This window comes from Mercenaria mercenaria, chromosome 17, assembly GCF_021730395.1.
Source record: "Mercenaria mercenaria strain notata chromosome 17, MADL_Memer_1, whole genome shotgun sequence".
Classification (NCBI taxonomy): domain Eukaryota; kingdom Metazoa; phylum Mollusca; class Bivalvia; order Venerida; family Veneridae; genus Mercenaria; species Mercenaria mercenaria.
In genome coordinates this window covers 43,496,365-43,511,938 of record NC_069377.1, presented here as the reverse complement: position 1 = coordinate 43,511,938, position 15,574 = coordinate 43,496,365, and the positions used below count along the sequence as shown (strand labels likewise).

The window sequence follows — 15,574 nt, the reverse complement described above, 5'->3', positions numbered from 1 at the left end:
GTTTGTTTTACTCGTTCATATACGCCACTATATATATATCTTCGGCGGTATTTTGCATCGTTAACTATGGAAATTGTCTGTCTTTGAATCATGTACGGGAACTGTGTTATAGAGCCAGATATCTGTGTCTCGGGCAACGGACTCGAAAATAAAATGTAATAAATACTTTAGGGTCTGGGATTTCAATTCAGGAAGTAATTTTGGTTTGCCCGATACAGAACTATGTGTTGAACTACGCAGTAACTTTTCAAGCTAGACCTTATAGTTTGTGGCAATATAGGAGGGAGGATATACTGCAAGGTACTCGGTCAAAAAATTGTGTGAATATACCTGAGCATGGTCATTAAATTATGAAATACGCCCCGGGCCCTTAATTTGATTAAGTTACCTACCAGACGCAGCTATGTTCTGTTTATATGACCGAGTACCTTGCAGTATATCCTCCCACAAACTATGATAGGCCTAGAATGTGGAGTTGCGGTATACATGTAACCACCTAGTTTTACACAAGTAATTAAGTGCCAGGTCCACAATATCATATGTACATGTATTGGAGAGGCTGGGCCAGTAGTTCTGTATCGGGCAAACCAAAATACCTCCTGAAACACACTGACCGTAAAGTATTTATTTACATTTTATTTTTGAGTTCGTTCGCCGAGACAGATATTTTGCTCTATAACTCAGTTTATGGACAGACAATTTCCACAGTTAACGATGCAAAATACCGCCGACGATATATAGAGAGGCGCACATGAACGGGTAAAACAAACACGAAAAGAACACTAGGTTCAAGAACATATAATTACGCAGACCGTATCGGCAATTAATATACTATACACCAAACTATACATGCATATTTCCGACATTCACAGGTCAACACACATAATCAACACATTAACGCCTTCGGATTTAGGAGAGATGCGTTGTCTCCTAAGTGAAAATGTTCTACAACATCTAATATAAGCTTAAAGCTGTGCTCGCTTATAAGTTATCCCTTTCATACACATGTATATATTTTTTGGACTGATGTGACATATACTTGGCACGTATTTCCTGTTCGTTTCTTTATCCGGGTACCATTTAAGCTCAAGATCTGTGGAGTTCTAAAAAGTCTAACGACCACATATGTAGCCCATGCGCAACATATGTATCCCATTCGGTTTTTCGCCCAAAAATATTTTACTAGCAAAGTGATCGCTAAATATTTTTTCTTCTGGATGGGGTTTAGCATATGCACCGTGTCCAACGTATACGTCGCATTTACGGTGGGTACGCTGCATACATGGTATATTGTACGCTCCATTACCGGTATTTCCTGTTGATTTTGTCAACATCCCGTACAGTTAGGTAAGAAAAACTATTTATTTTCATCGAAGTTCAACGTGTTCAAAGAAGCGATATATTCAGTACGAGCTGCAGATCATTCAAGCTCCCCGTGGTAATGTGATTTTGGTCAGTAATTCTCTATTTTCTTCAAACATTCGAGTAAACTGACGTGTGAAGTCGTTTTTGAACTCGGGCGTTCACTTTCAGGTTCATTTTCTGTCCCTTAAAATCATTCTGGTTGAATTTTCATCGGTTTAACGCGAGAATAGTATCACAAGCTACAATCTGAAATATATATCATGGCGTAAGTTCATGTTTAAATGGAGCTTTATGCCAAAATTAGCGATGTACGCCCTATAAAACGGCGCGTCTACAGAAGTACGCCACATAAAAAGGCCGATTTCTTTATCTAAAATGCAACAGTCACTGTTATTATTGTAAGGAATTTCCGGGGAGGATACCTAAACCCCACTACTGCGTACTATGATAAATTCCTAGCAAAAAGTCTCTTTAAAATATTAATTTTAATGTCGAATGTTATCAAATAAACTTGACTAAATATATGAAATAACCAGTGTGTTTGGAAAGCTACATTCACAATTAAATATCATGTATAATAATTTTCAGTCAGTTGTCCATAAGCATTTACCTGGCACTCATTAATCTTCGCCAATATTTTCGGGCGTTTACGTTAGCTTACGAAAGAATCGTATCCTGAAAATAATTACATATGAAGAAAACACATTACAAGATGGCGTAGTGGTGTCTCAGTATTACGCAATTGTTATTGACATTGATTTTATTCTTATATTATTTCAAGTGCATGTAACAAATTTTACTAATTTTAATTGTTTTCATTTGTAGATTTGAGCCGCAACATCAGAAAACAAACATGCAGTGGCTTTGCGACAAGCATGGATACAGACAGCCTGCGCATGCGCGCATTCTGGTCAGGATCCACGCTATTTGCTTATGGTTTCTCTAATTGCAATAGGCTTTGAAAGCGAACAGCATGGATCCTGAACAGACTGCGCGGATATGCAAGCTGGTCTTGATCCATGCTGAAAGCCAATATGTTGGTTTTCTCATAGCGTGGCTCATTTTTACTTTCTGGAAACACTTACAACAGAAAATATGTCTTTCTTTCTTCTTACTAATAGATACTTTAAAAGAAAAATCGACAATTTCTGCCACGGTTATCTTGGAAACAAGTGTTTTTCATTCAGGAAATGAACAAGAAATGATGATTATTAGTTTGATCAGATAGGTAGGGGAGAACGCTGTTGAATGTGTCACGGGTTGGTTGTGCCATATGTGACTTATAATTGAAGGGCTTAGACGTCATTTGCAAATATTTTAAAAACGCCATTTTTTTTCAAATACTCTTCTTGGAAAGCACAAGCGTTGTAAATAAAAGGACAACGGAACTGTTTGAAATACCGATTTTGACGTTTGTGTTCTGACAGTTCGTTATCATGTAGATATATCGTCATAAGATATATTATGAAATTCAGCATTTCCATAAGGTTAAATGCCATGTACTTTCATACTGCTGTACCATACTGAAAGGTAAGGGTGTATCCCGCAGTGTACCCCGCATACTGTCACAACCTACCCCAGACACGGGGCAGGTTGTGAAGTTACAGGCCATGTTCAGACTAACAGTATTCGTTTTGTCCAATCTCTACCTGAAAATACGACATTATGTTACTTGTGAAATACGTTTTTACTTCGTTTTAGGTTCCGACACTTAAGATTACTTTACGAAAATAGATGGAATGTTCATGATTCCCCAAGTGAAAACTTTAACGGGCAATTCTATACCGGACTGTTTATACAAAACAAGCATGTTTATTTTATCTTTCGAATAATTAATATTACTGTTATTGCATTATGTAATTCCAAAACCGTTTATAATTGTTAAAAAGTGTAAATAAAATGAAAGAATAGATGCGAGTGAAGACATTCGTAATCAGTTGCTATAAATATAACGGCCTTTTTATGTGGCGTACTTCTGTAGACGCGCCGTTTTATGGGGCGTACATCGTTAATTTTGGCATAAAGCTCCCCTAAAACATGAACTTACGCCATGATATATATTTTTATTTGTAGCTTGTTATACTATTCTCGCGTTAAACCAATGAAAAGTCAACAGAATGATCTTAAGAGACAGAAAATGAACCTGAAAGTGAACGTCCGAGTTCTAAACCGATTTCACACGTCAGTTTACTCGAATGTTTGAAGAAACTAGAGAATTACTGACCAAAATCACATTACCACGGGGAGCTTGAATGATCTGCAGCTCGTACTGAATATATCGCTTCTTTGAACACGTTGAACTTCGATGAAAATAAGTAGTTTTTCTTACCGCTCCACATAGGATGTTGACAAAGTCAACAGGAAATACCGGTAATGGATAAGATAAGATAAGATAAGATAAGATAAGATAAGATTTATTTTGAGTCGGCAAGACATTTACAAATAACATAAGCTCTGAAGAGCTTTTTTAACCGACTATATAACAAGTGTATGTTAACAAAAGTAAATAAGCTACAAGTAATAAGGATAATTTACAACATAAAATCTATGAGAAACATGCTAATCTTACCAAATTTGGTTTAAAAATGCTTAAAAAGATGAAATTAGTTACAAGTTGACCAAAAATATGGGGCAAAGGTGCCATAGTTAAGAAATATCTTAAAAAATCAGAATATCACTCAAATCAGATTTGAAAGTGACCTGATTAGCATCTTTTTCATAGGGTAAATCAATAATCATTAAAATGAACATGATTAAATAACATAGGAATATAGATTGTATTATGGTTAAAAAATTTACTTTGTTTAATTAAGAATTTGCATACAGACATGACATATAAACTCTATCATTAGGTTTTCCAATAGACAGGCAGGGTTGCAAGCAACAAGGTACTTCACAGTTAATAGGTACACAGACATGTTATTTAGTTCTATCAAAGGGATGTAATTACAGTAAACACAAAATGAATATAACATGAACTAAAGCAGAAATACAACATTTGAGAAACAAACACAAGCAGGTCTCAATTACATACAAAACAAACATTTTGCTACAGCACAATTCAGGAAGACAAAAATCACACTACACACATCTACAGTAGACACAATAGCAGTAAGCAGACTACAAAGGCAAAAATGAAACTCAAAGCTTGAACAAAAATATATATAAAGCGGCAAAACTAAAAGGCAAAAAAAAGGAACAAAAGCAATCTTAAGCTTGAGAATACATTTAGCCAAGCATGCACTTAACTTTATGCTGAGTCTGTGTTATGAAACGCCACTAGAGCAGGAGGTACATTTACATACTGTGCCATTCCAAGACTGAATAAGGGTTTTAAATTGGCTAAAATTAGAACAAGATCTAAAATCATCTGGGAGAGAGTTCCACAACACAGGAGCAGCATATCTGTAGGAGTGCTTACCATAAGTTGTAGAGTTAACTCTAGGTACCTGTAAAATATTAGAATATCTAAAGTTAATGGAAGAATTTCTTTTTACAACTAAATCAGAGAGAACCACAGGGGCAAGACCATTTAGGATTTTGAATGTTTCAATGGCCATTGTACGCATTCTTCTTATATGTAAGGAAGGCATTTTAACTTTATATAATAGATCAGAGTAGGATGATGAAAAATCATCGTAAACAAATCTCAGTGCCCTTTCTTGCAGTTTTTCCATTTTCTTGGTACTGTTTTCAGAACAAAATGCCAAGCCATTGGACAAAAATTAAAATTTGATAAGATAAAAGTGTGGAAAATGGTCAATTTGTTGAGCTTGTTTAAATTTTAGCCTATTCTTTTAAGGATATTCAATTGTTTACCAGCTTTCTTGCAAATGTTACCAATGTGTATCTCAAAATTTAGTTTATAGTCGATATCTATACCTAGGAGTTTTACCGTATCTTCACAGGTTATGCTGCTATTGCCAATTTGGAAAACAGGATTTTTAAGAAAGGATTTCTTGCCAACTGCTATAGCTTGGAATTTGTCTGGATTTGCTTGCATTTTGTTCACTCTAAACCAGTCAATAAGGACATTACTTTCATTTTGAAGGACCTGAATAACTTCACTGAAATTTGGAGAATGGAACGACAGAGTATTGTCATCAGCATAAATATAAAGAGTGCTGTTATGGATAAAATAAAAGATGTCATTTATAAAAACATTAAATAGAAGGGGACCAAGGATGGAGCCTTGTGGTACCCCTTTGCTTATACTTGCCCAAGAACTAACAATATTACCAATTTTAATTTGCTGTTTACGATTTGACAGGTAAGACTGAAGAAGGTTTGAAGCCGGCTCTGATAATCCATATTCAGTTAATTTTGACAATAAAATATCATGGGGCAAACAGTCGAAAGCTTTTGAAAGATCCATTAAAATTGCTGCAACGTATTCGTTATTATCAAGAGCCTGTCTCCAATCCTCCAACAGTCTTAAAAGAGTTGTTTGGCAACCATATCCTTTTCTGAAAGCACAAAGGAAATTATCAAAAATATGATCAAAATAGACAGTGAGCTGTTAGATAAAACTTTTAAATTTTCTTTCTTTGATTTTGTGTAGACTTGGATGATTTTTTGGGTTAAAAATATAATCCTTACCAATATCTTCAGCCACAGTAGTAAAATAATAATTATAAATTTCTGAAACTTCCAAATTATCTGAGACCATTTTTTCATTTTCATTCAAGATTTTTTTAGGCTTTTCAGACAAACATTTTTTAGACATATATGGTTTAATTGTGCTCCAGAAGTCAGCAGATTTGCTACCACCTAAACACCTCTCTTGAAAATATTTATTAACAGATTGTCTTTTAAGTTTATTTACAAAATTCCTACATTTCCTATACTTTTCCCAATTTCTAGAGGTTCTATACTTCAAATACTTATTATAATACATTTTTTTTTATCATAAATAGCTTTCCTGAGTTCTCTATTCATATATGGTAACTGATTTGATTTACGATACATCTGTTTGGTGGGGACATGCTTATCAATAACTTCAGAAACTCTAGATTCAAAATCATTATATATGGTATTTATATCAACATTTGATTCCGGTATATGTGATGGCTCATGTACAATAATACTTGAAAGGTCATTGTTGAAAGAGTCAATATCAAAATTTCTAAAGCTTCTGTACTGTATTTTCTGTACAATATACCATGTATGTAGCGTACTCGCCGTAAATGCAACGTATACGTTGGACACGGTGATACGGAAGGTTGCGAGGGCAAAATTAAGTAGGCGCAGGGCAACTAAACAACATATTTTCTTCTGTTTATAAAAATGTTGCGAATTTTCAGCCATACCGCTTCACGGAGGATACGTTTTTCTCTGTCATTTCTACAAATACAGGTAAGGTAAATGCACTTACATGCTAGTTAATGTATACTCGGTTGCACTGCATCGCGATATTTTGGCAAAACAATGTCATTTTCACAGTATTCAATCACAAATAAAAAACTCACGTATTTATCTGCGAAATGTTTACCACATATGTACTACCGGAAGCACAACATATGATTTTAAGCGGTGCCCATTTGGGAATACATATGTTGGATCCCCTCCCGTGGCATCGCATTTCAATTTACAAGATCGTTGCCTAAAGGACAAAGGATTTCTCTTTTATGCCTACTGATGTTGTAAGAAATGACATTGATCGTCATTGTAAAGAAACTGTGTGGATACATAAACTGAAAACGTTTTATCCAAATGGTTTAAATTCAAAAGTTTTATTTGATATTAACTGACCAATTCACTATTTGTATTGATCTATATAATGCCGGGTATATCTATTTTACCTATTAGGTTATTATTACCTATTTCTGTTTTTTATATAAATACGTATAGGAAATTATGTATAAACACTATCCGACGATTTACTCGGTGTGATTATTAAAGTCTTATATGTTCGGCTATAGAAACGTATTGTGAATTCATTTAACATTGTAAATAATGTAGACCTAAACTATGTATACATTTTGCCGCCTTTTTTACGCGACGTTGTTTTAACGACGTCACGTCCGTTGTTTTTATCGTAATTCTTCCCTCATGAATAATTTATGAACAAACACTACACGTGATTTTGTCGATTTTTTCCTGTTTATTTGTAGACAGTAAGCCCAAACAAGATATATCCAATTCTAACAACCAGGTTAAAAAGTTTCAAGAATAAGATATTTATAGTAGCAATAAAGGGAAGAAAGTCCACAAGAAATCTATATTTTGTTTTTCTAAGTCAGCAAAACACTACTTACCAGAAAGTGGTACCTAAGGAAGAGCATAAGTGCCAGGTGTATGTATACTAAGTCGAAATTTCGTGTTAATATCTCGTAATTTCGAGTTACTCAGTCAAATTCCGAGTTAATATCACGAAATTTCGAGTTATTAAGTCAAAATTTCGAGTTACTAATCACAATAGTTTACGTTCATGTACAGGTCCTGGCCAAGATTATGTACCTGGTGTTTCGATTGGGTAGCCCTACAGGGTCAAATGATTAAGATGACCGGGCAGAGTTTGCTCATAAAATATCACTATTTAAACCATGTTTAAGTCTGGAAGGTTTTCGACCTACTTTGAGCCCATATCACAATGAAATATAGAGATACCATACATGTACGTGTAGTTATGAGTCTGACAAAGATCATGTATCTGGGCATATCTAGATATTAAAGAGAGGTCATAGAAGGTAACCGGTAATTATTCAAACTTAGAATATTCCACTATTTTGACCATATCTGGAAGGTGTTCGACCTAGTTCGAGCCCCTATCACCTGAACATTCTGTACATGTAAATGAAGTTATATATCCTGGATACGTCATACATTGATAGATGATTTCATTTCTAAGAGTGAAAAACCGTCCATTACATTTTGGCCTTTGACAGATGGACAGACGTTCAAATTTTGCGGATAAAACGGTAAGATACGTGACTCAAAATTTCAACTTAGTAACTTGAATTTCCGAGATACGTAACTCGAAATTTCGACTTAGTAACTCGAATTTTCGAGATACGTAACTCGAAATTTTGAGATATTAACTCCAGATTTCGACTGCGTAACTCAAAAATTCGAGTAAGTAGCTCGAAATTTCGAGTTAATTAATACTAGAATGTGCCTGTAGCACACAGGGTGTGCCCCCACGGGTACATTTGTCACAAATAAGAGGCAATAATTCAAATGTTTGCAGTCTTAACTGGGTATAGCCTCAACAAACATTTTATGAAAAAAGATTCATTATTCTACTTTTTGAGCTACAAGCATCATAAACAAAAAAAATCCACTATTCTGGCTATTTCAAGGGCCATAACTCTGCCATAAAAAGCGCCAAGATTCTCAAGAAGAATGCCAAGTGTGCAAGGACACATCATGATAAAGACTCAAGCAAGGTTTCATGAATTTACATCAAATATTTTTGAGCTAGGCACATAATTAAGTGAAAATGTGCATTTTTTTTACTATTTCAGGGACCATAACTTGAGCCAGCCAAAAAATAAGAGGTTTGCAAGTTTATATAATATAGACATAAAGACTTATGCAAGTTTTCAACCATTTATATTAAATACTTTTTTTGTTCTAGGTGCGCCACAAGGTAAAAATGTGCATTTTTGACTATTTCAGGAGCCATAACTCTGAAAATAGGGGGCGGACCAAAATGAAAAATAGGAGATGCGCTAGTTCATATCATGATTAAGACTCATGCAAGGTTTCATAAAATACCTATATTAAATACTTTTTGAGCTAGGCGTGCCACAAGGTGAAAATGTTCATTTCTGACTATTTTAGGGGCCAAAAGTTTAAAAAATATGGGACGAGCCAGACGAAAAAAAGGAGGTGCGCAAGTTCATATCATGATAAAGACTCATGCAAGGTATCGTCAATTTATATCAAATACTTTTCGAGCTAGGTGCGTCACTAGGTGAAAATGTGCATTTTTGATTATTTCAGGGGCCATAACTCTAAAAATAGGGGGCGGACCCAAACGGAAAATAGGAGGTGCGCACGTTCATATCATGATTAAGACTCCTGCAAGGTTTCATGAATCTATATCAATTACGTTTTGAGCGAGGCGTGTCACAATGTGAAAATGTGCATTTTTGACTATTTCAGGGCCATAACTCTGAAAATAGGGGGCGGAGCCAGACGAAAAATAGGAGGTGCGCAAGTTCATATCATGATTAAGACTCTTGCAAGGTTTCATCAATTCATTTCAAATAGTTTTTGAGCTAGGCGCGTCACGAACTTCGGACGGACGGACGGACGCACGGACAAGACCAAATCTATATGCCCCCACCACTCAAGGGGGGCACAAACATACACCTGGCACTAATGCTCTTCCATAGATACCTTAAAATACACCTAAATATTAAAAGTGACATCCATGTTGTACACAGAAAAGTGTTCTTGGTTTTTCCCTACGGTCAATTATAAACATTTTACAATATAAGTTATTTATAGTAACAATAAAGGGAAGGTAATCTTAAAAGAAAACTAAAAATAAACTAAAAAATTTCTAAGTCCACACAAAAATCCTACTTAAAAATTGTATGTAACATGCATGTTATAGTACAGAAAAGTGGTCTCGATTTTTCCCTACGGCCAGTAATAAAAAAGTTATAATATAAGCTATTAATAGTAACAACAAAAGAAAGTTATTCTACAGTAGGGAGCTGGTTCTTGCGTATGACACTCTGTCTCATGGTGGTGAACATTTGTGTCAAGTTACATCAAAATCCCTCCATGTATGAAGAAGAAATACTCTGGACAAAGTCATTCTGACCTTTGCCTCTAAGTGTGACCTTGACCTTAGACCTATGGACCTGGTTCTTGTGCATGACACTCCTTTTATGGTGGTGAACATTTGTGCCAAGTCACATCAAAATTCCTTCATGCATGAAGAAGAAATGCTCCGATCAAAGTATCGACCTATCGGGCGTATACAAACTGATTCTGACTTTTTTCAACAAAATTTCAGTTCTGTAAAGGCAAACAAGTAGAAATAATTCTTATTTTATTTTGGTTTGGGTTTAACGCCATTTTTCAACAGTATTTCAGTTATGGAACGGCGGGCAGTTAACCTAACCAGCGTCCCTTGATTCTATACCAGTACAGAGGTGGAGGACGAATGATTTTCAGACACAACGTCTTCTGTCAAATCATCACGGAGAACATACGCCTCGCCTGGGGATCAAACTCACTACCCCGCGATCCGTAGATCTGCACTCTCCCTATTGAGCTAAACAGGCGGGTAAGTAGGAATGTAACCACTACATGTATTATACTACATTGTTTTATACTATACTACTAATTTATATTGGTAACTCTGTAACTTCTATATTAAATCTTAAATCTTCAATATTATGTTTTTGATTCCATACCTCATGTTTTTATTTCGATGTAAATGAGATGTGAAACCAAAATTTGTAGTCCTGTTTGGCGCCATATAACCTATACTGTGTTGGTGCGCCGTAAAACCCAAATAAATAAATAAACAAATTTAATATTATGTAGGTAAACTACACTTCACAACTACAAAATGAAACCCCTTCCCAAGCTCAGCGAAAATATATATAGATACATTTTTTGATATTACAAATATTTTGAGAACCTACTTTCAATATCAAAGTTGTCTGGGTCAAACCTGAGAAGGATGACATGTTGAAGGTCCATATTTATTGTGTAGTTACATCGTAGGTCGTTTGTGTAGTAATTAGGAAAGCCTGGGGACTCCAGAATGCCTTGACGACTAGTCAAAACACCACCACAAACTGAAATATGTCAAACATAAATTACCTGTTTCCTGGAAATATTTGAAGAAATGTCTGACCTGCAATTAAGACAACCTCCAAATAAGGATTACCTCAGAAATACAGACCATCTCCAAACAAGCAAATTCGGCGAATTGGTATCCCCCGCCGAAAGGGCTTGTGGTGAGGAATGGCCAAAAAATATATCCAGCAAGAAGTTAAGGATGTTACTAAGAAGCAAATAATTTCATTAGCCAAAATCATATTAAAGGCGTACGCTAGAATTCCCTGTATATGAGATGGGCGAAAATTTTCCCAATAACAGAATTTCTTTAAACTTTGGATATTGAAGGACAATCATCTAAGAAACAAAAAAATGCAATAAAAATCATAGGTCACCGGATTTGAAAAAGAGTTATCTGCCCTTGAAAACGTCATTTTTGGGGGAAATGCCGTTTTCAAGGGCAGATAACTCTTTTTCGATACCGGTGACCTATGATTTTTATTGCATTTTTTTGTTTCTTAGATGATTGTCCTTCAATATCCAAAGTTTGAAGAAATTCTGTTATTGGGAAAATTTTCGCACCAAATTCTAGCATACGTCCTTAACAGAATATGAATGTTTTTGTTTGGGTGGGGGCAGCGGGGGAGACCAGGTGAGGGTACAAAATTTCACATGTTAATTACAAATATTGATGGAAAATTAAAAATTATGAATTTTATACATATATATATATATATATTTTTTTTTTGGGGGGGGGGGGGGGGGGGGGGGACCAAGGCAAGGTGGTGACCAGGTGTGGGTACACAACTTCAAATGTTTATAATAAATTTTCATGGAAAAGAATGAAAGAAGTTTAATGAAATTCTACCAATTGGTTGGTTTGTTATGTACAAATCTGTAGATTTTTAAACAATTAAAGGGCATTAACTCTAAGGAAAATTGACGAATTGAAAAAAAATGACAGACATCATTGACGTATGTAGGTTCATATTTATTTCAAGTTATCTTGAAATTCTGCAGGGCTGTAAAATTCTTTTTCACACCACTCGCCCTGCAGGACTAGTAGCTAGTAAAACCTACTCGCCCTTAGTAAACAGTCACTCGCCCTAATAATTGACATTTTTAATACTGTCACGTTTTATGGAATGAGTATTATGTACAACAAGCAAATTTCAAATATAACACATAGCTCGTACACTAAGTTTCCTTTTTTATTATTCATTTTTTGTTACTCTTAAATTTCCTTTTCACAAAAGACATTTTTCTTTTTCTTTCACTAATTTTGTCATCTCCATCATCAAGTTGCTCTCCATAATAACTGCATCGATAGTAATAATAATCACAGTCTAACCCCTGCCGTAGTTTCCCAAAGTGTCAGGAAAGTATTAAATATCAGTTATTTTCATTTTCTCAAGACTTATTTCCCTAAAAATAATTATTTTGAAAAGTGTCCTAAAAATATGGACACAATAATCATCATCCACCTACCGGTCTTGAAAGCGAAAAAAAATAAGTTGACGATCATCGGTAATTATTCTGTTGATAAACTAAGAAATTGGCCTTGTTTTCATCATCAATTAACATCCTCTCAAAAAGCTAAAAGAAGTGTGTCGGTATCATGACATCTGAAGTGGAGATCAAAGCGGTATTGTTGCACGAGATTGTCATGGCATTACGTCATATTACAGTTTTCGCGCCAAGTGACACATCACTGTCTGATCGTACCGCCCCGATTCTTTAAATTGATGAGAAGCAGTAATCAATATAAAAGTTTCTTCCTTAATTTGTTATTAAAAGCGAATGTGCAATATCGCGTATAAACTGACAAGTAAATGTCTCAAACGATAATAGTGGAAATCCTACCTCTGTGATCTATTTGCCCTCAAGGAATTTACGAATATTTTATCAAAAAATACGTGTACAAAGATTCATTTAAAACTTATTAAAAACCGCAACAACATCATTTTGTTTTATTTTAAAACCACATTTCTATTTACTTCCACGAGGTCACGTAACCTATTCCGCCGCACTAACAGAAACCTTTTTACCAAAAAAATCGTTTTACTCAATGTATTTAAATTACTGCCGCTTTATCATTATTTAAGATTTTTTTATTCTGTTTTTTTTGTTCTTTCTGGTCAAAAGTCTGAATTTTATGCCCATAGTATGTATCACTTATTTTCTCTTAGAAAGAAATAAGTAATTAACATCGCGCTGTTTGAAATTTAACAAATGATTATATGAAAATTCGACCGTTTTTATACAAATTTGCTTACATTTCCGTCGATATTTTCTTGAAATCTTAATAGAATTCAAATTGTATTACTTCTCAAGCAGTGTTGAAAAATTGAAGCGATAATGTTAAAAAATGAATGCACTACGCGCGTTTTTGTGTACGTGTTGATAAACAAAAGCAACGGCGATGTGAATTAGATATTACTATAGGTCGCACGTGCTCCGGTATGACGTTCTGATATCTTTACGATTCGCGGGTAAATTCCAGTAAATCAAAGTAGCAACTGAACCATCTCAAAGTTTGATGACGTTTTTCGAGATGTAATTTCTGAATTTCATTAAAGCTACTGCGTAAAAACCACTCGCCCGATCGGTCGAGTATACAGTGAGGTCCACTCGTCCTATCCAGACTTTAACTCGCCAATGCGAGCGGGCGAGTGGAATTTTACACCCCTGAAATTCTACCAGCTTATTACTGAGAAATGGCTTCAGACATGGATTTTTCATTAAATCAAGGGCAATAACTCTAAGGGAAATTGACCAATAATAAAAAAAAACTTGACGGGCATCATCGCAGTATGTTGGTGCATGTTTATTTCAAGTTTTATGAAATTCTACCTGAAAGTTACTGAGAAATGGCTGCGGACGGACATTTTTTTGGCAGTTTTCATTAAATCAAGGGCAATAACTCTAAGGGAAATTGACCAATAAAAAAAAAAAAAAAACTTGACGGGCATCATCGCAGTATGTTGGTTCACGTTTATTTCAAGTTTCATGAAATTCTACAAGCTAGTTACTGAGAAATGGCTACGGACGGACGGACGGACAACGCCATTTCAAAACCCCCTCCCGATTTTATCGGCGGGGGATAATAATGACAACAGCTATTAACGGTAGTTATCATAACTTGTCTTGAAAGGTAAGTCAACACGACAACACCACTTTTTTCATCCCACAAGGGAGATCTTTCTAGCTGGGTTTGGCTGCATTTGTTTTTGAAACTCAGGTACATATCTTGTTTTTATGGAAACGCTGAATGACACTTTTAACTGTTTAACACATCACTGTGGATCGACAGTTAAATTTTGAAACGATTCCAACTTAAAAGTAAATGTAAAACTTGACACATTTGGAACATGCAAAAGTCAAAACGCTAAACACCCTAAGTTTTTTTTATTAAGGGGTACAAAAACATGACACAAACCTGAAGTTCTACCAGCTGAAAATCCATTTCCATTGGTTGAGTGATCATATCTTAATTTAACAATCAGTCGGTTCCCAGTTGATGTTGCCACTGCAGGCAAAACATTTTCACGTCATTCACCCAAGGAAACCAGGCAACTACCTCTTTACACAAACAAATTACAGTTCTGGCAATATCATTGTGGGATCTTGCCAGTTTTCGAATGGAACCGAGATATTATGCCAATGCAAGTTGTGTGCAAGATCTTAACTGATGGCAAAATATGGTTTCTATCGTGTTCACAAAAAATTATGGATGGACGGACAATGAAAGACGGACGAACCGATCACAAACGCTCACCTGACAGGTGAGCTAAAAAGCAGTGGCACTTAAGTTAATCATTGTTGGTTTTATATATTATATCTAAATATCTCAAACTTTAAACAATCCAAATCAGTAAGAATGAAAACAAACATCTTACCATACGTTGTATTATATGCTGCTCTAAACCCTGCTCTCGTTACAGAGGAGTCAGTTATGAAGTTGATTGTCATTGTATTTGAAGTGGATCTTATTTGCTCAGAAGGTATGGCATCACCACAATATCGACCAATCAGAGGGGATGCTAGGGATCGCCCATCATATATATCCAAGTAGTCATAGTTACATGTTGAATGTTCTTCAAGATCAAACATCTGGAATCTGAAACACAATTAATAATTAGTGCAAAGGTAGGAAGAGTCAAATTTCCTTTGATAAAACATATTCCTGTGTGCTATTATATAAGTGCATTGCTTTTTGTATCAGTCTCAGAAGCTAATACTGACTACGGAGAACACATCCTAGGAACAGAAATTGTTACTCTTATTAAAGGCCAACTACCTTTAAGTCTCCTACTGTGTTATTAGCATTAAGTTGTCTGTATAAACAAGAGCTGTCCGTAAGATAGCGCGCTCCACTATTCGGCGATTTGACAGTAAAATTAATTTATGTCTCACTCTATCTATATATACATAGTACCAAAGTTATGTCCAGAAAACG

General features: G+C 35.2%; 1 protein-coding gene across 2 annotated transcripts in view; it reads right to left on the bottom strand.

Annotated features, from left to right (window-relative positions):
- LOC123536160 (deleted in malignant brain tumors 1 protein-like) overlaps nt 1-15,574 on the bottom strand; it is a 106,813-nt gene that overhangs the window by 40,895 nt on the left and 50,344 nt on the right. Inside the window, exons 13-14 of one of the 2 annotated variants that reach the window (XM_053528038.1) lie at nt 15,015-15,235; nt 10,977-11,132 (exon numbers count right to left, since the gene is read on the bottom strand). In XM_053528038.1, coding sequence (XP_053384013.1) covers nt 10,977-11,132; nt 15,015-15,235 — 377 coding nt within the window. The remainder of the gene's footprint in view (nt 1-10,976; nt 11,133-15,014; nt 15,236-15,574) is intronic. The other variant, XM_053528039.1, reaches the window with a different exon arrangement.